This window comes from Equus asinus, chromosome 2, assembly GCF_041296235.1.
Source record: "Equus asinus isolate D_3611 breed Donkey chromosome 2, EquAss-T2T_v2, whole genome shotgun sequence".
Lineage (NCBI taxonomy): Eukaryota > Metazoa > Chordata > Mammalia > Perissodactyla > Equidae > Equus > Equus asinus.
In genome coordinates this window covers 81899130-81923807 of record NC_091791.1, presented here as the reverse complement: position 1 = coordinate 81923807, position 24678 = coordinate 81899130, and the positions used below count along the sequence as shown (strand labels likewise).

The 24678-nt window shown below is 45.3% G+C and overlaps 1 protein-coding gene across 1 annotated transcript in view; it reads right to left on the bottom strand.

Annotated features, from left to right (window-relative positions):
* NID1 (nidogen 1) overlaps positions 1 to 24678 on the bottom strand; it is a 77490-nt gene that overhangs the window by 29122 nt on the left and 23690 nt on the right. Inside the window, exons 4-12 of the mRNA XM_014846543.3 lie at positions 23463 to 23836; positions 20750 to 20899; positions 17218 to 17469; positions 14776 to 14976; positions 12494 to 12739; positions 11348 to 11491; positions 6008 to 6133; positions 2322 to 2471; positions 1137 to 1259 (exon numbers count right to left, since the gene is read on the bottom strand). Coding sequence (XP_014702029.2) covers positions 1137 to 1259; positions 2322 to 2471; positions 6008 to 6133; positions 11348 to 11491; positions 12494 to 12739; positions 14776 to 14976; positions 17218 to 17469; positions 20750 to 20899; positions 23463 to 23836 — 1766 coding nt within the window. The remainder of the gene's footprint in view (positions 1 to 1136; positions 1260 to 2321; positions 2472 to 6007; positions 6134 to 11347; positions 11492 to 12493; positions 12740 to 14775; positions 14977 to 17217; positions 17470 to 20749; positions 20900 to 23462; positions 23837 to 24678) is intronic.

Here is a 24678-nt window from a genome sequence, read left to right as displayed (position 1 = left end):
AATGAGATGCCACTCAAGTGTCAGGTCAGCAGGCAGCTCTAGCAGCTGCACAGTCCAAGTATAATAGGTAATATGGACACTTCTGTGGTGTCCTCAGCCTGCATCTGTCCCCAGCCAGTGGTCTTTCACCTGCCACCCTCACCCTAGCTCCATTCCCCATGACTTTTAGGAAGCTGTGATGGTTAATTTTATGCATCAACTTGACTAGGCCACAGGGTGCCAAGATATTTGGTCAAACATTACTCTGGGTATTTCTGTGAAGGTGTGTGGGATGGGATTAAACTTCAGCTCCATAAAGTGAGTAAAGCAGATTGCCCTCCCTAATGTGGGTGGGCCTCATCCAATCAGTGGAAGGCCAGAATAGAACAAAAGGTGACCCTTCCCAGAGTAAGAGAGAATTCTTCCTTCTTGAAAACCTATGAACTGGATCCTGGGCTTTTTCCTGCCTTGGACTTGAATGGAAACATTGGCTCTTCCTAGGTCTCAAGCCTGCTGGCATTCAGACTAAAATGACACCATCATCTCTCCTGGGTCTCCAGCTTGTGACTGCAGATCTGGGGACTTGCCAACCTCTATAATCGCATGAGCCAATTCCTTGCAGTAAATCTCTTTGTAGATAAATACATATATATATATATACACACACACACATATCTTATTAGTTCTGTTTCTCTGGAGAACCCTGACTAATACAGACCAGGCTCTATAATCATGTGAGCCAATTCCTTATAGTAAACCTCTTTAAATATAAATACATATATGTATTTATACATATTTCTCTCTCTCTCTCTCTCTCTATATATATATATATCTCCTATTGGTTCTGTTTCTCTGGTGAACTCTGACTAAAATAGACCAGCTCGTACCCTGCACAGCTTGCTCACATTACAAGGATGACCAGACTCCAGGCTGCCAGCACAGCTATGGTCCATGTGTGGCAACCCCCGGAATTGTGCATTGCACAACCTGCGTGACTTTACACTGCCACCTGAGCTCTCATCTCCCAGCTCAACAACCTTTAGGACTGCTCATGGAGCCCCCCACTCCCCCACCTCACCTTCTCTCCGAGGGCCATGTCCTCAGTACTCACAGATATGGCAATGACCTACCAACTCCAAGTGTCCCCAACATCTTACCCCCAGGCACACAGTGGAAGCCGTCTCCCTGATATCCAGGTTTGCACTGGCACGTGAAGGAACCTGGAGTGTTGTAGCAGAAGGCGTCAGGGTGACATCGGCTTGGCTGGCATTCGTCCACGTCTGCAAAACAGCCACCAAGCCCAGGGACAATGAGATTTCCTCTGGAGTTCATAGTTTACGCAATAATTTAAGCCACTTGCTCAATGCTGTGGGACAGTGTTTCTGATCTGGGAACAGTGATTTAGAACTCACTAAACCTTAATTATCAAAATATTAACTCACTCCTTAATTTCTACCTCTTGCATTTACAAATGTGTTTCACTTTGATAATAATGTTCTCATAAAAAATCAAGCTTGCAAAAGGAAAACAGGATTCTTTTGCATCATAAAATGACCCTTCTCAGCATAAATGAGAGCTTTAAAAATGTCTGAGAGTTTGGAGACAGATTATTAACAGCTTGTCAGAAAAACCTCAGCGACAAGAGAAAATTCACATGTTCAGCAATGAAGACAAAGTATCAGAAATTATAATCTATCTTAGAAAAGCTTGGACTTTTCAGAAACAATCTATGGTATAATGTGAAGTAATTTTGCAAACCAAGGGACTGTGGTACTGTGTTCACAGTTATCTTACCTAAAATCATTGTTAAGATCCTCCTGGCAGCCAGTGATGGGCTGATCTCAGGCCTGGAAGAATTCTGTGGGCTCATTTATTCTCTGACTCTGCAATCACTTATTCACTAAGAGGACTTCACTTCTCTTGCAGCAGGTTAGAGCAGGCCAGGTGAATGACTAGATACACATATCTTGTTAAATAAAAGCCTGGACTTCAACCTTCATATATGCAAGGATCATTTGTCTTTTTGTGAAAATAGACACAAAAAGACAAATAGTCTCCTTGGTTCCCAGCAGACAGCTGGTGTTTAATTGTTGCTTGTATAAGCAAGTCACAAGGAATCAAATAGTAGGGGGAGGCCAAGTGTCTTCCCCAATGAGAACAGCCCCCCAAAGGAAACCCAAAGTTCAAACTACTAGAGAGATACAAAATGCAGCCCCTTTACCCCGGAGAGTTGAGAGAATAATTCTCTTAAATTCGGCGGTGAGTGGGTAACACGCACATGATAAGTACCACCTGGGGAATTTTTTCAGGCTACACAGAGAACACCCAGAGCAACTTCGCACCTTGGCAGGCTCGGCCATCCCCAGAGAAGCCTGGCAAACAGGAACAGGTGTAGGAGGAGCCGCCCGTGTAGATACACTGGGCCCGCTGGGGTATGTCACAGTCGTGGAGGCCACTCGCGCAGTAGTTGATGGGGCGTTCGTCCACGACAGCTTCAAACAAGAGAGTGACACAGTGTTTGGAAGGGAGTCCCCTGAATGGTCCCGGTGCCCTTCCAAACTTCCGCCACACCAGCAGTGTAGTCCACTGGGGCGACTGTCCCCGGACCCCAACCTCCAGGCATCTCTTCAGGCTTCACCCCTGCTCCCCACTGGGCTGTACCCCAGGCTCCCCTCCCGTTTCCTCCCACCCAGATTCTGCCTCTGCATAGTCTCCACAGACTCACACCCGGGCGGTCATCCAGCCTGGCTTTCCACCTCAGTTTCACCCCAGGGCTCTGTCTCAGTCACTCTCCACACCAGGTCCCCATAACCCAACTTTCCCTTCATCTGGATGTGGATGTGGACCATCTGAAAGTGGACGTGCTTCCTACGGCAACTCTGTTGGTGGAGTGTTTGGAGCTAAGGATCTGAGACCTCTGCGGTGTCTTTAACCTTGGCCCACTGGGAAGGTGGAACAGCCACTACAAATGGCAAAGTCAAAGTCACCCACTTCCCACCAAAGAAGGAGAAATAAACCTTTCCAGGTCAATGAGACAGGCTTGGTAGAAAGGCTGTGGGCCTTTGGGGTAGGAAGCCCTGGGTTTCTACCAGGTATACGTGTCCCCCACGTGGCTTTGGGTAAATCATATAACTTCTTGGAGCCTCTCTGGAGAGTAAGAATTACTTCCAGCATGCCAAGCACAGGCAGGCCCAGTAAATGGGACTATTATTTTCTAAAGGGTCCTGATGATAGAATTCATGGAGTGAGGGCTTATGAAGCGGGGGAGTGACAGAGCTAGTCAATAATACCCCATCTTCTGCTTCAAGATGGAAGCCAAGGGCTGAAGTCTAGGAGGTGATTTCCAATGGCTGGTTCAGTTTCTCCGGGGTTCCAAGGTAAAACTCAACTGTTTGGAGTTGCAAAGGTGACTTTTAAAGCTTCTTTAAGAAGAAAATCATTTTGGCATGGAAAATGGTCTTATATAAGAAAAAGCATGGGGCTGGCCCTGTGGCTGAGTGCTTAAGTTTACACGCTCCACTTCAGCGGCCCAGGAATGGAGGGGCAAGTTTTGGAAAGGAGAGAAAACTGGGCTCAAAATACGAAGTAAAAATTAATGGGGGCAGTACTGTGGCCTATTGGTTAAATTTAGTGCACTCCATTTCAGTGGCCCAGGTTTGGCTCCCGGGCACAGACCGGGAGTCAGTGGCCATGCTGTGGTGGTGACCCACATACAAAATAGAGGAAGATCAGCACAGATGTTAGCTCAGGACCAATCTTCCTCAGGAAAAAAAAATCAATTACAATTACAATTAAATTGTAAGTTGGGGTTGCACTTTTCTAGCTCCTTCCCTTCTGAAGAGAACCTTGAAAAAGGATGGTGCCCTGAGCCAGAATGAGCAGAGGAGGGTGGCCAGCTCTGAGATGCTGCCACCCACCTGACGGTGGTCCCTGAGAGACACCTGTAGGCTGACTGGGCCAGGAAATGAGGCAACAAGGGAGAAGGAAGGAGATGTCAAGAGGGAAGGACAAACCAAGGGAGTGAAGTCACGCATCATAGGGAGAGAAGCGGGCAGGGAATAAAGAGTCGAGTGGTTTCATACAGCCTCTAATTACTTTAAGTTCTGAGAATAAGATCACAAAAATGAATGCTTTACAATGATTTCTCCTAACATTGTGACAGGCAAGGGAGGGGGAATGGGAACACTGGGGGAGGCACAACTAAAGCCTAGGCCCAGCCCTGTTCCTGCCCTGACAGATGGGCAGGTGCATGGTGTGTGCGCTGCACAAGGATGCCCATGTGAGGACTCAGTGGGATCTCAAATTTCCCCACGCTCCGTCCACCAGGCCACGTATCATAGGGCCGTGTCCACTCAGAGAGAGTGTCTACGTCTTCACATAAAGGTGATTTACGGGCAAGCCGAGGCCGACTTTCCTTGGTGTAAACACACTTCGCACATTCCGATTAGCTGTAAAAGTTTCACCCAGTGGAAAAGAGAAAGTCACAGGCTTACAGAAAATGCCAAATATGGAAGTCCACAAAGCAGAGTTGGATATGTAGAAAACGAAAGGTGGGAGGTCGGGACAGAGGACAAGAGTCTGCCCACGTCTCCCTAATGTCCTCATTGGCAGTTCCTGAGGGATCTCCATGGGACACAGTAAACCCATGATCCAGTCTAATCACCCCATTTACAGGCGAGGAACTGAGGCCAGAGAGGTTAAGTGTCTTCCTCAAAATCAAATGCCTAGGAGTAGACATTTGCACACCACTTGTCTTGCACCCCACTCTGCCCCTCCAGTGAGTGTGGACATCAGGAATGGTTGGATACAGAAGCCCAGGACATCATGCCTCACACACATCTGACCCAGGACTGCACACTTCACCACCCAAAGGGTAAAGGATCCATTACCCAAATTTGAGCTGAAATGTAATGTAAATGGTGCTGCCCTGAAAAATAAACCTTTGAATCTCCTTCATCTCAAAAAGTAAAGAACACAGAAATTGTTATTCTCTACTAAAAAAAAAAAGGTAGGAGTAACTTTAGCAGAGCTGAAATCTCGACTCTGTGCAAAGGGGACTGGCTTCGCTAAATTCACAGATGTTTGGGTCATACTCAAAATATGAGAACTGCTTGTTCCCTCCCGCCCTCAAGGCATCACCTCACCCTGGGACCTCGGCGGCCTCATCTGAGCAAACAGATAGATGGAGCAAACAGAAAGCATGCTAGGGTTTAGTAAACAGCAAGGAAGGGGCAAGGAGACGGTTCACTATGCCGTAAAACAGGAATCTGATTGAAATTGGGAAGAAATGTGGAGTTCAGATGGCCCATTCAGCACGCTGCCCTCTAGACCTGGAAATCCACAAGAATCTTTGCACTTAAAACTCTTGCAACTAACAGGTCAAAGTGCAGCACTAGGAAAAAGTGGAAAAATTTAAACCATCTGGCTCTTTGTGGTTGGCCCGACATCATCACCACCAAAAGCATCATCATCCTAAAGCATAATTAGCCTAATTAATAGCCTCAACTCACTTAACTCCGGTAAGGCCAGGAAGTTATGCTGCTACTCGTGGCTTCTAAAATTGAAATCCATAAACAGAATGGACCAAAATGGAAATTTACATGTAAATCAACAAAATTTTACTCTAAAGCAGGTAATGAGACAAGCGCATATAAGGTGGTTCCTCCACATGAACCCCAAGGCCACCAGCTATAAAGAGAAACAAGTCTAATTGTTTTAATAGCTATTAAAAGAATAACAAAAAGAATTAAAAAGTTTTATAAGGAGATGTAATGCAAAAGCTCGTAATAGGCGAGGTGATGGTCTTACTAGTGTAGACGACGACATTCCTTACTCCTTGTCCATGTGACTTTCCAGGTAGTTGGAGGGAAGGAAGAAAATCTGATTCATCTTTATAAAGTGCCCTGCCCCACACAGAAGCCGGCACCTTCCATTGAAGCCAGGACAATCACCTGGGCAATGCCTTTTATACAGTCACTGACATGCACCCTGTGAATAAACGCTTTGAAAAGTCACCCAGAGAACTTACCCACACAGGTTCCCTCCTCTGAAAACCGATGGCCCTCCACACACTCACAGCGGAAGCTTCCCGGGTGGTTATTGCAGATTGCGTGGCTCCCACACACCGAGGGCTGTTCTAAACACTCATCGATATCTACAGCAAGTTTTCAAAAGATGCAGACTTTTAAAAAAACTTCTTCAAACATCACTAGGTAAAATAAAATAGAAAGCATTTTGGCCTGTGGATGGACAATTTTAAAACAAATGTTTCTATATTCCAAAAGTCGTGTTAAATAAGATTTTCTTTCTGTGCCTCACTTTAGAGAGTGGTCCCAGGCCCTCCTCCTAAGTACCCGTGTGCTCCCCCGCCTCTCCCGGAGCCAGCTGCTGAGCCTGGGGCCCCCTAACATCCGACTGGCAAATACTTATTAGGAAGACGTACAGACAAGTGTCCAGACTCTGAATAAGGTTCCGAAACTACACAGCATATTTAAACATGCCTTGTTCAGAAATATCACCCTTCTCCAATGACAGTTACAAAGAAAAGCTGAACAATTTAAAGCCTAAGTGTGAATTTTGGAATATCTGGAGCTGACTGCACTAAAAGGAAAGCCATTGAATCATAAGATTGTAAATGAGCTAGTGGGGTGATGTCCCCTCACAGAACAACACTACAGCCACTATATGGGATATTATGGAACCCAAAAACCTATGCTTTGGAGCTGGACATAGCTAAATTCAAATCCTGCCTCCTTTAGTTACAGCTCGTGTGGTCTTGGGCAAGTTACCTAACTATTCAGCCTCAGTTTCCCTGTTGGTAAATACACATAATACTATTCATCTTGAGAGGTTCTTCTAAGGGTTACAAAATGGATGTAAGCCAGAGGAACACCTAGCATGCTCAAAAAATGTAGCTATTATTATAATTTTTAGGGATTCATCCTACACCACAAGCCATGGGGACAGATTTGGTCAATTCTAGAAACATGGTCCTCAGATGGCCACTAGGCCTTGGGGCCAGTCTGTGGCTACCACTACAGGAAGGCTGGTGGCCCAGACAAGAAACCAAGCTAACCTGTCATTACCCTGGTTACCTGACCACTGATGGATTGGTAAGTTGGTAAGGTCCTTCCTTGCCAAGCTTATTCTCAGAGTGTACACAGTTACTTCTGTCATTTCTAGAACTCTAAGACGGCAATGAGGAGGAGTTCATAATGGCTGAGACCACACAACTCCCCTCCCCATCTCAACCACCCCTCCTTAATGCCCTAATGGGAATCTTTCACATTCGGGAGACAAAAGCTCACGGGTACACCTCCGATGGGCAATCTAGCCAGTCTCTCCATCGGTGAGACAAATGCCCTGCTGGCTTATTGGACAACACTGCACAAGACAAGCATTTTTGCCACACCAGCTGCATGGTTTGACCTATAGCCAGGCAAAACCCAAACCCAATGGTATCCAGCTTCTTGAAAATATACTGCAATGTACGTTTCTGTGAAATGTTTAAGATACAAGATCTCACACAAGGGGACTGCTCCAGGCACAGCTGTAAGGTTATGGAACAAAGCCCTCCCAAGGCAGCCTCTTCCATGGGCTGGCGCTGCGGTGGGTGTGGGGGCTATTCAGCAAGCGTGGACTTTACACTCCATCCACCAGCTGCTGCTCCAACAGCACGCGAGAAAAAGATCATCTGGCTTCCACTGTCTCTGCGCCACAACTCTCAGAAGACACTCCCGGCACAGATGTCTGGACACACCATGCAGACTGCAGGGCTCCACGGCTCACACTCAAGTGCCAGAGCACAGAGCACAGAGCAACAGTTTTCAGTCAAAGGGACAGAACAAAATCACCAGGGGAACTTTTCCGAATTCCATTCCCCCCTGGAAGGTTTATGGAAAGGGAAGCTGTGTGTTTCAAAAAAGCTTCTTAGGTGACTAGAAGGGTGCGTGGCCCTCACACCCTACCTGGAGAGCCACTGGAAAATAGGACCTGGGGGCCCACGGGATCAGGGAGCGGATGGTCCCCTACCACAACCTCCACCTCCATGCAGGTCTACACATATAATCCAAGCTGGGCGACCCCTTTTCTTCAGAGCTAGACCTAGCAATTTCCCCGCTAAGATCTCATCGTGCTTACAGTTTAGAAATTCCTCCTAATGTCTCATTTAAATCCTCCCTTCCGTAAACTGAGGCTAAGACTTTAATCCTTTCTTTGGTGGAAGTAGTGAATTGGTGATAACTGTTCCTCATAAAATATCACAATATCTGTTTGAAGATTATTGTTCTTATTATTCAACATCGAGTCAACCTCTTCTCTGGGGAGAGATTTCCTTTCATATAAATCATTCTCTACCCCAATAGGAAAATCCTGGATTATTCTTGTAATTACTGCTTCCTTTCTGATTGTTTTCCAGAGTGGCTACTTTTCACATATTTCCAACAACTCTTAAGTTTCTCCAATTTGTCCCTTTTCTAAAGATCAGGCTCTTTAAGAATGAGAGTCTCATGGCTGAGTTGTTAAATGCCTTGTGTGTACTCAAAATTACTCAGCGAGAGATTATCCAAAACTCTCTCCACAGACTCCCAACTGAGAAATCTACGAAGCCATTCTGCCAGGCTCCAGAGCTCTGTGAGCCAACCGGAAGTCTTCTCCTAATTACCCTGGAGGCTCGCTCTGCGGTGTCTAACCAACACCGGCCTTGTTTGGGATGTCATCTATCATTATATCAGCGTCATGCACACTGAATTACAAAGGCTCATCCTCATTCTCTTCTAAGGCACTTTCCAGGTCAAAATAATACATGAAGTGATCGGCTTAATGCAATTTCCTATCATCAGCCTAGTGTCTCAATGCATTAACACTTTGGAGCACGTTCTAGTGACCCGGAACAAAACGTAGCCTGACTGGGAATATACCCACATTCCATGGCGCTAATCTGCCGGAACGAGGACTAACCATAGGACAAAGGCAAGTCCACACACGACCACCTGTCTTCCCGGGTGAGGACCTCAGAGGGTTTTCTCTGATAGCAACAGATTACAGAAAGCATGACTGGTCATGCTTTGTGAAGGGAAGCAAGCACTCCCACTATGACAAGCTCCGACCCCAAGAGTGGACTTAGCCAGGGTGGGGTTCAGCAGCAGCGCACTGCGGTAGCTCCATGTTGGACTAAGCTTCGATTGGCTTAGGAAATTGACACAGGGCTACATAAAGGCTAAGGAGGTGCAGGCTTCTGCTGGAGAAATGAGGGAGCCCCATCCTTGCCTGGTGTGCATCACATCTTCATGGCCCAGGGAGGGCTCCGCTCACACACACAAAGTATCATGCTGCTTCAAACTGGCCTCAGCCAATTCAGCCATTTGAGGCCGTTGGGCTCTTTGGGGAAATCTGGGGAACTCTGATGATCAGAGGTGAGTGGGAACTATGTCCCCTCCCCAGTGGTATGGTACAAGGAAAGTGAGTCTCGGATTGAATTCTAGCACATGTACAAAGTTATCAGTAAGCTGGCTAAGCAACGGTGCAGCCTGCTCCTGTAAGCGAAGTCCCTGCTCTCCATCAGGTCAGACGTTCCAGTGAGCAGCTTACCTGAAGCTTCACCCTGAAGCAATTACAGCAACACCCCACAGCAGGATCTGCTAACCTTCACGGTAAATCAGCACACCAAATCTGCCATTAATTGGAGGCCCTGGATTCCAGACCCAAGGCATCCTTCCCAAATTCAAGGCTGCTGGGCTCCCTAGATTCTTACCCCAGGCCTTAAAGGGGGCTGGTCATCTTTCTGGCCAAACATATGTGCGGACACATTCACGTCACGAGGAAATCTTACTTCTGGCATTCCTTACATTCATCAGTGAGCCGTCTGCTGCAGATTTAGGCAGCACTGGTTGAAGCACGAGACATTCGTGCACTAGTGGCCTCTGCTGTCTGGACTCTTCACTGAGTCAGGAGTCAACTAACTGCCCCTTGGTAGTGGGTTAAAATTTAGTAAGAAACATATAAATATCAAGCCACCTATGTGAAATTATTCAAAGTTAAACTATAAGTAATAAAATCAGTGCCATGAGAAAGCACAGTAATATACTGGCTTGAGTCAGAGACTCAAATTGCAATGTTCCAACATCACTGGCTCACTTTAATGAGCCTCAATTTTCTCATCTGTAAATACAGGAATGAACCTCCTACCCATTAGGATGGCCACTATCAAAAAAAACAAAAAAACAAGTGTTGGCATGGAAAAGGAGAAATTGCAACCTTTGTGTAATGTCAGTGGGAATGTAAAATGGTGCAGTCACTATGGAAGACAGAGTGGCAGGTCCTCAAAAAATCAAATATAGCATTACCATAGGATCCAGCAATTCCACTTCTTGTAATATACTGAAAAGAACTGAAAGCAAGGACTCAAACATTGATATTCGTGCACCCATGTTCATAGCAGCTTTATTCACAATAGCCAAAGAATTGAGTCAGCCCAAGTGTCCATAGACAGATGAATGGATTGAAAAAAATGGAGTCTACACATGCAATGCACTATTATTCAGCCTTAAAAAGGAAGGAAATTGTGACACATGCTACAACGTGGACGAACCGTGAGGACATTATGCTGAGTAAAATAAGCCAGTCACAAAAGGACAAATATGTATGATTCCACACATACAAGGTACCCAGAGTAGTCAAATTCAGAGACAGAAAATAGAAAGGTGGTTACCAGGGGCTGGGGGGAAGGCAAATGGGAAGCTGCTGCTTAACGGGAATAGAGTTTCAGTTCTGCAAGAGGAAAAGAGTTCTGGAGATGGATGGTGGTGACGGTTGCATGACAATGCAAATGAACTCGATGCTGCTGAACTGTACACTTAAAATGGTTAAAATGTTAAACTTTATGTTATATGTATTTTACCACAATTAAAAATAATTTTAAAAAGACAGAATTGAAAGAACCTATCTCATCAGAGATGGTTCAACTCAACTTAATTCAATTCAAATTAAATGAGACGGTGTTTGTGAAGTGCTTAACAGACAGCGCCTGGGTCTGTGACAGTTACCGTCATCTTGTTAGTGTTATAAACAGTGCTGACTTTAGTTTCCCTGTAAACCTGTGTGTTCTTAAGGTGAAGTGGAGTGTGGTCTTATACATCCTACTCTGTTGCTCAGAGTCAGTGCATCTGATCAGATGAAAGAAAAGGGCAGGAACCCACATTACCAAGGGAACACCAAGTGCGGGGCTTAAACAGCCCGGGCATGGCCTGCCCACCAGGAAGTACCTCACCCGTGCTTCCTCGCCTCACCCAGCTCTCTGCTTTACAGAGTCTGGATAATTCCTCCTAGGCTGTTTCCCCCAGCCCCTACAAGTCACAACTGATGGCCATACCAGAGCAGGTCCGCCCGTCTCCTCGGAAGCCGATGGAGCATTCGCAGGTGAACTGTGTCCCGGGGCCGGGGCGGCAGGCCGCGTTGGTGTCACAGCCATGAGTGCCGATGTAGCAAGGATTCTGAAGGGCATCAGGGGAGCCATCTGTGAAGGCAGAGCCATTGAAACCAAGTGAGTATTCAGAAAGTCTTGCAGGTTTCCTCCTTCCACAGAAAGTAAGGCATAGCTGATGACCAGGAGAGCAGCAGGGGTCCTGGAACAGGAAACCAGCCGACTCCTGTGTCACCCTGGGGCAGGATCAGCAAACTACATCCCTCTAGACTGATGCCTGTTTTTGTTAATAAAGTTTTACTGGAAACCAGCCACACCTACTCACTTGCATACGGTCTGTGGCCACTTTTGTGCTACCATGGCAGAACTGAGATCTTGTGGCAGACACTGTATAGCTAGCAAAATCTAAAATATTTACTCTATGGCCTTTTAAGCAAAAGATGCGCCAACCTCTGCTGCCTAGAGCTACAGTTGTCAAAGGAGGGAGAAAGGCACCTGCCCTCCTTCTGCTTTTTGGAGTCAAGCAAGGACAACCATGGGCAGCTGGAGAAGCGACCTGGATATGGAAGGAGAACCATAAATAACTGAAAAAGAGAAAGATCTTAACATCCAGACTCAAAATACACAGAACCCCTGGGGCTTTAAGATTTGGATGACGTGAAATCTGAGACAGATGTCATGCTAGCTCCCAAAATGCCAGCTCCTTCCATGCAGCCAGAAGCACCGAGAGACCAGACCTCAGCACTGCGATGTGCTGTCACACAGCAGAGAGCACACGTTCCTTTCAAGGCTGAGTATCAGAGTGTTTGAAGTGCCTTGCCAAAACCAGCTGTCGCCTTTGGATGGTCCACTCTGTAACTCAACGAGTTAGCACTCTTTGCTCTAGCCCAAATCGGATAATGAAGAAGCCTTAGGTTAGCAGAACAGAGACAGGTAGTTTTCTAAGAATCATAGATGGCAAGACATTTATTTCTGCCAGGAGATATTTTAGCATAATTTTCTTCTTCCCGAGAGATGAAAAATAACACGTCAAAGGGCACAGAGACAGATGTGCCGGCACATACATGATGCCCAATCTGAGCTGCCATCTCTTACCCCTCACGGGACCGATGGAGTTGCTTAGAGCATAGCGCAAGATCCTCTCTTCCTGGTTGTACAGGACAAACACGCTGTCCACCGAGAGCTGCTGGGTGCTGGGCAGGGCCAGCTGGGAGTCGTCGTGGGTGCACTCCTGGAAGGTGATGGTCTGGCGCCACTGGTAAGTGTGGACGTGTGAAGGGGCAGCGCCATCTCGCTCGGGCTCCGTCACGGTGTATTCCCGGGTGGAGGAGGATGTGATCACTGGGATGGGGAAGAAGGAGGGAGACGAGGCGGGGAGACAAAGGAGAGATCTCAAGGATGCAAGGGGCTTAATCAAGGGCTTTAAAACCAGCCGCAGTATTCCCTGCCCACAATGCTACCAGACGAGGGATCAGATGGAATGGGTCAAATAAGGCCATTTATCTCTGTGTTGGGACTCACTCCACTCATAGATTTCCCATGCTATTCTTGGTGTTACTCGCATTAGTAATATTTATTGCTTTTTCTCATCAGGTGCTTCTCTGTAAGTTCCTAAGCCGCCCAGAATCAACCCAGAGATTAAGGTCTGGTGGAAAGAGCACATACGTGGCAGGAGATACACCTGAATTCAGGCGGCACCATCACTCACAAGCTGTGTGATCACAGGGCCGGTGACTAACTTCTTTAGCCTCAATTTCTTTTACAACATGGATGGGGTGAGGATAAGATAATGTATGTAAAACTTCTGGAATCAAGCAGGCTAATACTATCATTAAGATAAACTATTGTTTATGAAGCATTTACCACATGACTAGCAGAGCGCTAACTGCTTTATGTAGGCTATCTCACTTAGGATTCAAGAAATAGTGGTTGCTATGTATAACCCTAGATTAAATAGTTTTCTGATATTAAAAAAATGAGACATTAAATGGGTTTCAGTAGCCAGTTTCTGGAAAATTACTACTGTGAGCAAACCTCAGTAGGGGAGAAGAGAGGCGGTCTGCCCCACTTAGCCATACGACAAAACTCTCAGCTTCCTATTTTTAAAAAAAGGATGAAAGACTCTTTATATTTGTGTGCTCTGCTGTAGTTCATAATAAAAGCCAGAGGATAAATAAAAGATTAGTGTAAGCTGCCTCTTGTCCAGCTCCCACGTGCTGGGCTGCCAGAAACACCATCTGGTCGCAGGCTGACTGCAGACTGGGGTCCTGTTCATTCCATCTCCGATTCACTCACTCTTCTCCCCCACAGTTAAGCCATGAAGCCTTGGTAATTGGTACAAACTTTCTAGATGGCAATTTAAAAAGAGCCTTTAAAAAGTTCCTACTGTTTGACTCAGCACTTCTTTTTCTAGGAATTAAGTCAGAAAAGAATCAGAGATTTGGTCAAGATTTATGACAAACATGGTCATTTCAACTCATTAAGAGGACAAATTGGAAATAACCTAAGCTTTAAAAACAGAGTAGTTTAACTTAATAGCCACACAATAGAATTGTATGGATTCATTTAAAAGTGTTTTCAAAGCCTACCTAATGAAATATAAAATATTCATGATTTGTCTTTAATTGGAAAAGTGAAGATATAATAATGTGGTATGATTGCAATTTTATTTAAATAAAAACTATGCACCTGACTGGACATTATATAATAGTATCGCATCAATGTTAAATTTCCTGATTTCGATCATCGTACTGTGGCCATGTAAGAGAATGTTTTGTACTTAGGAAAAACATGTCAAGTATTTAGAGGGTGAACGATCACGATGTCTACAACTTACTCTTAAATATACATATATATGTATATATGAGTGAGAAAGAATGATACAGTAAATGTGGCAAAATGTTAACAATTGTTGAACCTGGGTAAATGGTGCTAAAATTGTGCTATTTTCAACTTTTCTGTAAGTTTGAAATTATTTAAAATAAAAAGTTAACTATATATACGTGTATATTATAATAAAATTATATTACTTGATTTTGAAATTACATAATATGTTGAGATATTTATATTGGGATATTATATATATGTTGGGATATTTTAGACATATATACAGAGAAAAGGCTGAAAGGAAATACATTTAAAGTGAATAATAATGTCCTGATTTTACGACTGTAAGTTACACTTATTCTCTCTTTGGCACTAAATTCTCTCTGATGAGTGTGCACTATGTCTATAATCAGTGGAAAGGTGACACTAATAAGGTCTCATCCGTGTATTTCCCTCTGGAAGCCCAGGTGAGTGCACCCGTGCGGGGCTGCCGCAGCGGGCAGCTGGAGCAGGTGGCTGTCACCAGGCCGTCCCGGCCGCGGCAGGCTCACCCCCGCGGGAGTAGTGGTAGAGCTCTGTGTAGGGCTCGATGTGCACCGAGGAGCCGAACGGGATCTGCGGCACGTGGCCCTCCAGCTCCGTGTCGATGGTCAGGTGTCCGTGCTCGTCGATGCCGCTGAACTGCTGCTTAATCACCAGCTTGCCCGGGTGCCCCACAAAGGTCACCTCGGCCTGGCGGGTGAACTCGCCTCCTGGAAAGCAAGGTCAGTCCATCACTTTGGGGTCAGAGAAGATGCCCTCATGCCTGCCCTGGACTCACAGTGCTGCACCATGAAGTGGGGGTGGGCCCACACCTCCTCTGCAGATGCTTCAGTGTGATTGATAGAAATGGGGCTGGTGACACTGAGGACAGAGCTGGGATATCCATGTGGCCCAACTGAGTCATGCACAGAGGAGAGAAGCTGCTTCCCAGCTACACAGCAGCATCTGAGACGGGCTGGCTCAGGCGTAGTGTTGGGCAAAGCAGGGGCCTGGGGTTTGACTCCAACTGTGCCCAGTACTGCTTGGGTGAGCTTGAACAAGCTACTTAACTCCACTGAGCCTCCATTTCCTGATGATAAAAAATGGGATACAATCTATCTTGTGGGAATTAGATGAGATAAAGTATGCTAAAAAGTGCTCTGCCAAATGTGAATGGCTCCCAGATGTCATTTAAGGTGATGACTGTTATAACAGCTAAGCCCTGCTCAGGATTGGTGAGTTCAAGGCAAACCATCACCAGAACCAGAAACCACCCTGGGAGCAGGAATTCCCTGTGCTCTGTGCAGAGCAGCAGCCCCAGACAGGCAGAAAAAATATTTTCCCCTTCTTCCAGCTTCTTCCCTTTCCCATGTTTGCACGCTCCCATTACAACAGGGGCTGGCAAACTAGGGCCCCAGGGCTAAATCTGGTCAGCAGCCCTGGAGCCAAGAAAAGTCTTTACATTTTACAATTTTTTTTTTACAAAAGTCAAAAGAATATTTCATGATAGGTGAAAATGATATGAAATTTAAATTTCAGTGCCCGTTAACAAAGTTTCATTGATCACAGTCACGCTCATTCTTTTGCCTATTATCTCTGTTGAGCAGTTGCAACATAGATGGTATAGCCTAAAATGTTTAGACAAAGCTTAAAATATGTACTATCTGGCCCTTTGCAGAAGAAGTTTGACAACTCCTGCTTTACAGTATGCAAGTTCCAGGCAGATACCCAACTGATAACACAAGTCCTGAGGCAGTTAAAAAGGACTGTGGTAGAAACAAAGATGCGCTATGCAGGCAATTTGTAAAGACTCTCTCAGCCCTGCTGAAGTTGATGTATGTTACAAAGTATCACCAAGGCAAATTAACCCACATACAAGGCAACACGCATGTAAAAAGCTATGGAGGGAAGGAGTAGGGTAGGTGGGTCTGACTGCAAAGTTCAACTATGTCAGCAAAGGAAAGAGCGTGTTTGCACTAGAACATGAACATGGTTATAATACGCAGGATATATATGCCTGAGGGATACGGAGAAAAAACATTAGGCCATAAATTAGCATATCTTACGGGTAAGTTCACCCTTTTTCAAATATATAGCCCCTCCTTTCTTAAAATGGCCACGCTTCAGGAAGTCGTGCATTTACGTGCTATAACTTTTGGAGGGTTACCCGTGTAAAGCCTGCAGACCCTGCTTTCAGCAGTGTTTCCACAAAAGCCGTGGCTGAGGCTCCAGCGAGGCTGCTGGTGGTGGAGAAGGCAGATCCCGGTGGTCGGAGGCAGGGCTATGTACCTGCCTCCCAGCATAACAGACTCCAGGTCCTGGAAGTGGTTGGAGGTGAAGGACACAAGCTCCTCCACCCGAGCTGCCCCCAGGAAAGGGCCTCGAGCACGCACAGGTGGAGTGGCCTCGGCAGAGCATGCGGGAGGCCACGCTACTCAGGGAAATGTCCCCCGACCATCTGCCTGCACGTCCACTAAAGACTGAACAGGACACAGTCTCTAAGAAGCTCCAAGAAAACTCAGGTTTCCTAAGACTCATGGGGATTATGTTTATCAGGCTTAATTTAGCTAGAAATGACAGGTTCTTTTTCTCCGAGCAGATACTGAAGAAATGTCAAATATCACTTTCAGACTGGTTTGGAATTTGGAGGCAGGCTTGATAAACAGAAGGAGGGAAGCTGTGAGCCGCACACTTTGGGTTGTAAGGATATGAGACGACATCATTTGCTCTGCCGGAGACTTCTAAATCTCCACCATGAAATTGCTCCCTGATCAAAACACAATTCTAGACAGTCTTAGCTCATATATATTAGTGAAAAAATTATTGATAATTTTACCTCAACATCTTATTTCTGTAGCCAAAAAATACTTATCAGTAAGTTGCCTGCAGACATGGAGTTCCCTTTCATTTACTCCCGGGTCCCCCAGGCACCACTGTGTGGCCCATTAATGTTAATGTCTGACATAAACTACCTGTGATGCTGAACCCATTCTTGAATCCATCTTGCTCCACTGCAAACATCCATCCAATGATGCCTCCAACAGGGGCCAGAGGAAGCAGAGAATACCCAACAGTCTCGGGAATGGTGCTGATGGCTGTGTAGGAGCGCCCGTGGTTCATCACCACATAGGAGTGGAGGTCGGTGTTCTCGAAGACGATGGGGACCTGGCTGTTCCCCACGAAGATCCTTCCTTTCACCTTGCCATTAACTCGCTGGGGGGAACCTGAGCAGGGAACAAAGAAAGAAGCCAGCCTTTCAAAAAAGAATAACATGACTGATAGGAGCTGTACCTATAAAGCAAAGAGGCAAAACAGCGCTGGGGTAAAGAGTTTGGGGATAAGCGAAAGTGGTTGTTCTTCCCAAGAAGACAGTACCTACAACTGTGGCCATGAGCCTTAGAAATTTCAACGTCCTACCCCTCTTCCATGCTGATTGACAATGGACAGCATGAAAGCAGCTCCAGTGAGAGCCATCGTGTGATGGAGGAACTTCAGGGGAAATAAAATAATCTCAGGAGAAGAACAGTGTCACTGGTCATCTAGAACTAGGTGATTATATAATTGACAGCTTTTGAGAGTATAAAGGACAGCACGAGTAATTTCATTGGGACAACGGGGCTAAACTGGATGGTCCCAGAAATCGGGGACATTTGGTTGACTAATCTAAAATACATCTTAATAAGCATCTCTGGCTCCAATATAGTCCTATTACCCAGGGTTGGGACACCAGTCTGAGTCCTGGAGCTTCATCCAGCCCAAGCCAGAGCAGGCCCGGGCATGGCAGACATCACAGGCCACACAACATGCCCTCTGACCCAGGACCAGCTTGTGGACTGGAGTGTTTGTTGTGGATTGTTTCATTTAGACAACTGGGAAAGATGTGAAACCTACTGTGGCAAATTTAAAGGCTTTCTTCATAAATTGCCAGATAATATATGTAGGATACTGTTTTTGTTTTTAAAATTACCTTAATAATAAATGTCAGCTTATACCTATGGGAAAATATCTGAAGAGATGTACAGAAATTTGTTAACAGTGGTTCAGTCAGGGCAATATAGTGAACTTTCATTTTCTGTACTATACATACTCCAACTCTTAGGTATATAACCAAAAGAACAGAAAATATGTGTCTGTACAAAAACATGTACATGAATGTTATTAGCAGAATTATTCATAACAGCCAAAATGGGAAACCACACAAATGTCCACCAATTGATGAATGGAACACGATGTGGTATATCCATGCAATGGAACATTATTTAGCTAGAAAAAAGGAGTGAAGTACTGATACATGTTAAAACACAGACAAACCTTGAAAACATTAAGTGAAAGAAATTAAACACAAAAGGCCACAAATTGCACAGTTCCATTTATATGAATTGTCCAGAATAGGAAAGCCCAAATTGACAGAAAGTAGATTAGCTATGGACAGGGGCCGAGGGACTCCAGGGGAAGTGAGAGTGCTAATGGATATAGGGTTTCTTTCTGGAGCGATGGAAATATTTTAAAATTAGATAGAGGTGATAGCTGCACATCTTAGTGAAAATACTAAAAACCACCAAATGGTATACTTTAAACAAGTGTGTTAGTTATATCTTTAAAAAAACTGAAGGAAGAGGTAAATGTCACCTTGGACTGTTCAGGTTTGATGCAGAATTAAATTCTATCAGTTATTGATTGTATATACCTTGTTTTTCTTCCTAGATGACAAATTACTAGGGACAGGACTTTCACACCCAACTCCCTCGCTCAGTCTCAGCAAGTTCTCAGGAAAGTTTGTTGAATAACCCTGGACAGACAGGCTCACACCTGGGCGCCATCACCCACGTTCTGAAGAGCTTTGCCGCGTTCGATGTGTCCAAGCTGCTGAACAGGGTCATGGAGAAGCCAAGGCATGCTCAACACACAGAATATTTCTGCTCTCAAACTGTGTCATTACACTGGGGAATGCTGTGAAGTTAGAAGACTAATATCGAAAAAATGCATCTCCCAAACAATTGCAGAAACAAGCAGGAAAGCCAAGTTAAGGAAAGCAAACACATTTTTTTCTCCCAAACTTTGACCTATAAAAATGTTTCAAAAGCAGCAAGAATCCAACAAATACTTAAACCACAAAACTATTACGGGGCGTGTATATAATATCATTACGTAGCAGAAAAGCTTGGCACATCTGAGCTTGCCACCAAACCCAAACATCTCAGCATTTCCAGCTCTGATATTTGACGTGGAAAGAGCTAATGAGGTTGCTCTTGAGAAGAAGCTTTCATTGCAGATTTTGGAAGCTTCTCCCTGGGTGAGAAAAGTAGAAAAGCCCAATCTAAAACAAAGGAGCAAAGGCACACCCTCTGGGGTGGTGGGATTGAGAAGAAAACAGAAAACACATAAACATCCTCAAAAATTAAAAGTATAAAAAGTACACAAAATTTCCTTTCATTGCTGAAGATAATATTTAACAAAACTCACTTTATCTAATTGTGGCCCAGAAAGAAACTATTTTTTTTTCTAGCAAATTAAAATAACTGATTTAACTATAGCTATGGCAAGGGATCTGAAAAACAGAAAACATTCCTTCAACGCAGTCTTATTTATTAGGCAAATTCTGCAAAGCAACTGCGGTTCTTCATTAAACACAGAAGGAAAACGACTGGTGAGAAGTGAGGTGACTTGGCGTCTGAAGGAACACAGGTTCAGTACGGTGGGGTTCTTGTTGTTTTTATTTTAATTCCAGTTTATGGCCCTGGACTCCCACTGGTCTCACTCTCTGAGTAAACCGATATCCTGACCACCTAGACTTTCACTGAGAAGATTCTTCTGACCTCTGAGGACATCAAGCCTCGCTGGTCCTTTGGGGGCAGAACTCAGAACTGATGTCAGCCCACAGCTGCATCCGTGTTGGACTTGGCCCCACAATGGGTTTGGTGCTCTAAAATTAACTGTGGTGCCCCCCTTATGCTCTGCCATTACCATGCTGTGATTTCAGGGCCAGAGGAAAGGAAAACCCGAGGGGAAGGGGGACTGGAACAGATTCCACCCACTACAAACTTTGGTCTACACCAGCCCACAGTGGCCCTGCTGAGGGCTAATAATCAGTAGGATAGTCAAGTCTGTGAGTGAGACCAAATAAGAGGTTTGAAAGAAACTGAGGACAATGAGAGGCGTTAACAATTCCTGGTCCAGGCTGCATCAGTTCAACACTTCAGCCTTTGTCTCAGGCGAGGGGCACTCGTGAAGATGGGCTCCCAATGGCAGTCATCTCAGAGATGGAGAAACAGCACAGGAAAGAAGGAGACCTCGCCTTATTAGAAAATGGGCATTCTCCGAGGAACGCCCATTGGAGAAGTATGAGGAAGAATAGAGAATGAGAGAATCAGTATCCTCATCCCACTAAAAACACTCCCCACCTTTAGAGATCCGGGTAAGGCAACCTTTGCAAACAAGTACCCAGACAAAAAGTCCACTCCTCCTCCTTCTCCCCACGGAAACTGAACACATCGAAGCAAGTACCTTCTGCAACACACTGCCGGCCATTCCCCGTGTAGCCTGCAACACAGCTGCAGCAGAAGCCCGTAGTGAAGTCCCTGCATTCTGCATGCACGGAGCACTGGTGTCGGTTGTTGGCACACGTCTGGCGGGAATGCGTGTTGTAGCTGAAAACTGCCCAGAGAAAACACAGCACACCTGTAAATGCTTCACAGGACTGGGGACCAGGGGCTTCAACACATTGTGCATCCAAAGCCTTGCAGGAATTCCCATCTGCTTAGGCAGTTCAGGGGCAGGACTCACAACCCGAGGCTACTTATATGCAGTCATGCATCACTTCATGAGGGGGATATGTTCTGAGAAATGTGCCGTTAAGCGATTTCCTCGTTGTGCGAACGTCCTAGAGGGCACTTACACAGACCTAGATGGTACAGCCTACTCACACCTTGGCTACGTGTACTGACATGGGACCACCGTCATATGTGCGGGCCGTCTGTTGTTGACCAACACGTCCCTATGTGGCACATGACTATAGTGTGGTGGCTCCATGACTCAAATCACCAAGGCAAATGGGTCTAAAAGGAGCTTGAGAAATCATAATGGTGAATTACTTAAAAATGCTATAATCCAAGGTAGTCAGTGTCACTGAGTCCATATTAGGTTACAGCCATGCAAAATCAATCTTAATATGATGTCCATCTAATATAGTCAGAAAGATCAGCTTCACATTTTGGGGGGACCTTAAAATATTTTTTTTTACTACTTTTTTATTGTGGTAAAATATATATATAACATAAAATTTGCCATTTTAATGACCTTAAAATATTTTAAAACCCATTTGCCCCTTTCTTCTCCCCGGAGTATAACACAGAAGTTCTTACGCTGAAAAGCTGATTAGAAATAATTCCTAAGTAACACCTAGTCTAAAAGCCTTTGACACAAGAAACAAAAAGAATTTCTCCCTATTTCAAATTTCTACTGCCCAGGTTCATTTTATAAAAATTATGAACTAGCTCATTAACCTTAATCCAGAGCAAATTAATTTGGAATGAAGTTCAAAAGCACAGAGGGGATGCATTTTTAGAGGAGATAATGATCCAATTTATAATTGACTGTTATGGGCGAAGATAAAAGTAAAGTTTAGCTCAGATAGATTCAATTAGTCCTACATATGCAGAATTTCCAGTGGGCATAAAGATGGCGTTTGGAGCCAAGAACACTTGGGCCTTGAGCTGAACACATGCGACCCCATGGATTGCTTCATCCCAGCTGTGGGCCCAGCCCCACTGGGTCCCTTATGGCCTGTGTATCTGTGGGTGACTGCTCACATAACACCAGGAATGCATTGCTGGCTACAGAAGACACTGACCTTTCTAATAAAAACAGTGAAATAACTAGGATAAGAGGGACATAAAAACATCTGTTTAAGACACATTTTGGGTTCAAATCTAGGCTTTTCTCAGTACCAAGTCATACACCACCATAAGCTGTTGGGGCCAGATATGATCCCATTTCAAAGTGATGGCTTCACGAATGAGAATTTCAGAGACACGTGGACAGGGTAAAAAGCAGGATGCGATTCAAATCTCAACACCTGCAAGTAAACCTACCCCACACAGCTGGGGGAGATCACTCAGAAACCCAGCTGTAAGAGCAGAGCGCCACGCGCTAAGAGACGTCAGCATCACCCCAGGAAATCCAGGGTGCGGTGTGTGTAGGGGGAGCCCTGAGACATGAGCCCTGTCCGCATCGCGCCACTAAAGCGAATCTTCTCCATTTCTGTGCCTCAGAAGTGAGTAAGCAGACTACCCCGGCCACGAGATCCTGTCCATGCTTTGGGATACTCAATAAGAACAAACATTTATGCCTATTGCTATGAGACAGATCAGAACAAGTAAGGAGAAATAAAAATGAGTGAATAATGTAGAATGGAGTAGATTTTTCTGAAGGCCTTATGATAATTTCATAGGAGAAGCAGTAAAGAGTCATAGTAAACATCATTCAAAGGCTTGGCCCATCCCATTTATATGGATCTCAGTGGATTATATGTCAACCAGAAGAGCAAAAAATAACGAACACTGTTTAGTTTGAATGTCTTTCATAAGACAAATCAAAGCATGCTGGGGTTCAAATGGTTTTCCCTCAAAATGTAGCAAAAATCTGATATAATATGGTTGACTAGAAGATATTGTACTTTAAACTTATCTTTAAAAAGGGGATCTACTTATTTTGTATTTTTAAATCTTCACAAAGCAACTCTGAAACTGACAGGACCTGGGAGGAAAAATAATCAACCATTCTCCTTCCAAAACCAAGAGGAAATAAAAGTCAAAGATAAACTGCGTAAATAGCCAAAGGAACTTCTAAAATGTTTTTTCAGGTGGGTGAATAGATTTCTGATCTCAGAAGTCACAAATAAGAAAATCTGACTTTCAAAATAATTCTAAAGCACTTTTCTCTCTAAAACAGACAAAAAGGAATAATAGGAAACTTGAAAGAGGACACACTCCACAGTTTCCATAACTACAGCCCTAGTCCCAAAAGACCACCACTTGGAGTCTCTGAGGCCATTGGGCCCAGCCACCAACGCTCTGAAGCTGGGAGGTCCCACCCCCATTTCTCTGGGCTCTCATCCTTACAAACCACCATGTAATACACACAACCAACACCCCTTCAGTCTCCTCCGACTGGAAACCCGTGTCCAAGAGCACACCAACTGCAACTTAAACAGCCTTACCAACTCCTGTTTCCTCAACTTCATCCACATCTATGACCTGTGGGTGTTGCTGGGGAAATCTCTCCACCGGCAACTGGAAAGACCTGGTCCTCTCTGTGGGAGGCCCCGGGGGTCTCTCGGTAGCCAGGTGGCGGGGGGAGAGGACACTGGGCCTGTTGTGTGTGCCAGTGTCTCCCCTTCTTGGAGTCTCATAGGGGAAGGATGTGGTGCCTACATCCTCCAGGCCCAGATGTGTCACTGAGTCATAATCTTCATCGTCATATTCTGTTCCATCGTCAAGTCCGAGGTTCACGTCTGAAGATATCACGCCACTGGCTGTGGCTGGACTTCCGATCTCAAACACCCAGACACCCTGCTGCCCAGAGTTGCTGCTCCTACAAGGAAGGACAGGCTTCTTAGAAACAGGCCAGCAACCCACAAACGACCCCCACTAACCAAACAGAAGGAGCCCTGGGGGTTTGTGTCAATTTGAAACCCATCGCCTGCTTCCGCCTACAGCCAAGGCTGGAGGGTGAGAGAGCAGACATGGTCATGTCTGGTCATCACAGAGCTGAGACCATCCAGTGAGGTTGTATCCGAATGAGTAGAACACTAGCAAAGGCTTACCCTCAGCCATTTGAGAGGTGCGTTCCAGGGACACTGCCAGGCCTTAAAATGTGACTTATACTAATCGCTGGTCATACGCCCTACCGTATGAGTAACCTGTTGACTGGAGTCATTCATATTCTCCGTTATTCTCTTTCCATGGCATGGTGTGATATAATAAGAAATGTATATTTGGTCTTTGTCTTGGGCACACAGCTCCTAAAATCCTTGTAATCTCTGGAACGATGAGTGTCTTTTTGTATGCTAATGAGATTACCGGTGGCTGGAGAGTCTAGACAGCTTCAGGATGGGGGCGGGTCACTAGAAAGACCAAGATGATCGGAGGGTTGGAATTTTCAGCCCCGTGCCCTGACTTCCAGGGAGGGAAGAGGGGTCAGAGACTGAGTTAATCACCAATGGCCAATGATTTAACCAAGCACGTCTGCTTAATAAAAACCCCTAAACGATGAGGTTGGGAGAGGTTTTGGGTTGGTGAATGCATCGAGGCGCTGGGAGGGTAGTGCACCGCAGAGGGCATGGAAGCTCCGCGTCTGGATCCCTCCCATACCTTGCCCTAAGCATCTCTTCTGTTCGGCTGTTCCTGAGCCGTATTCTTTATAATAAACTAGTA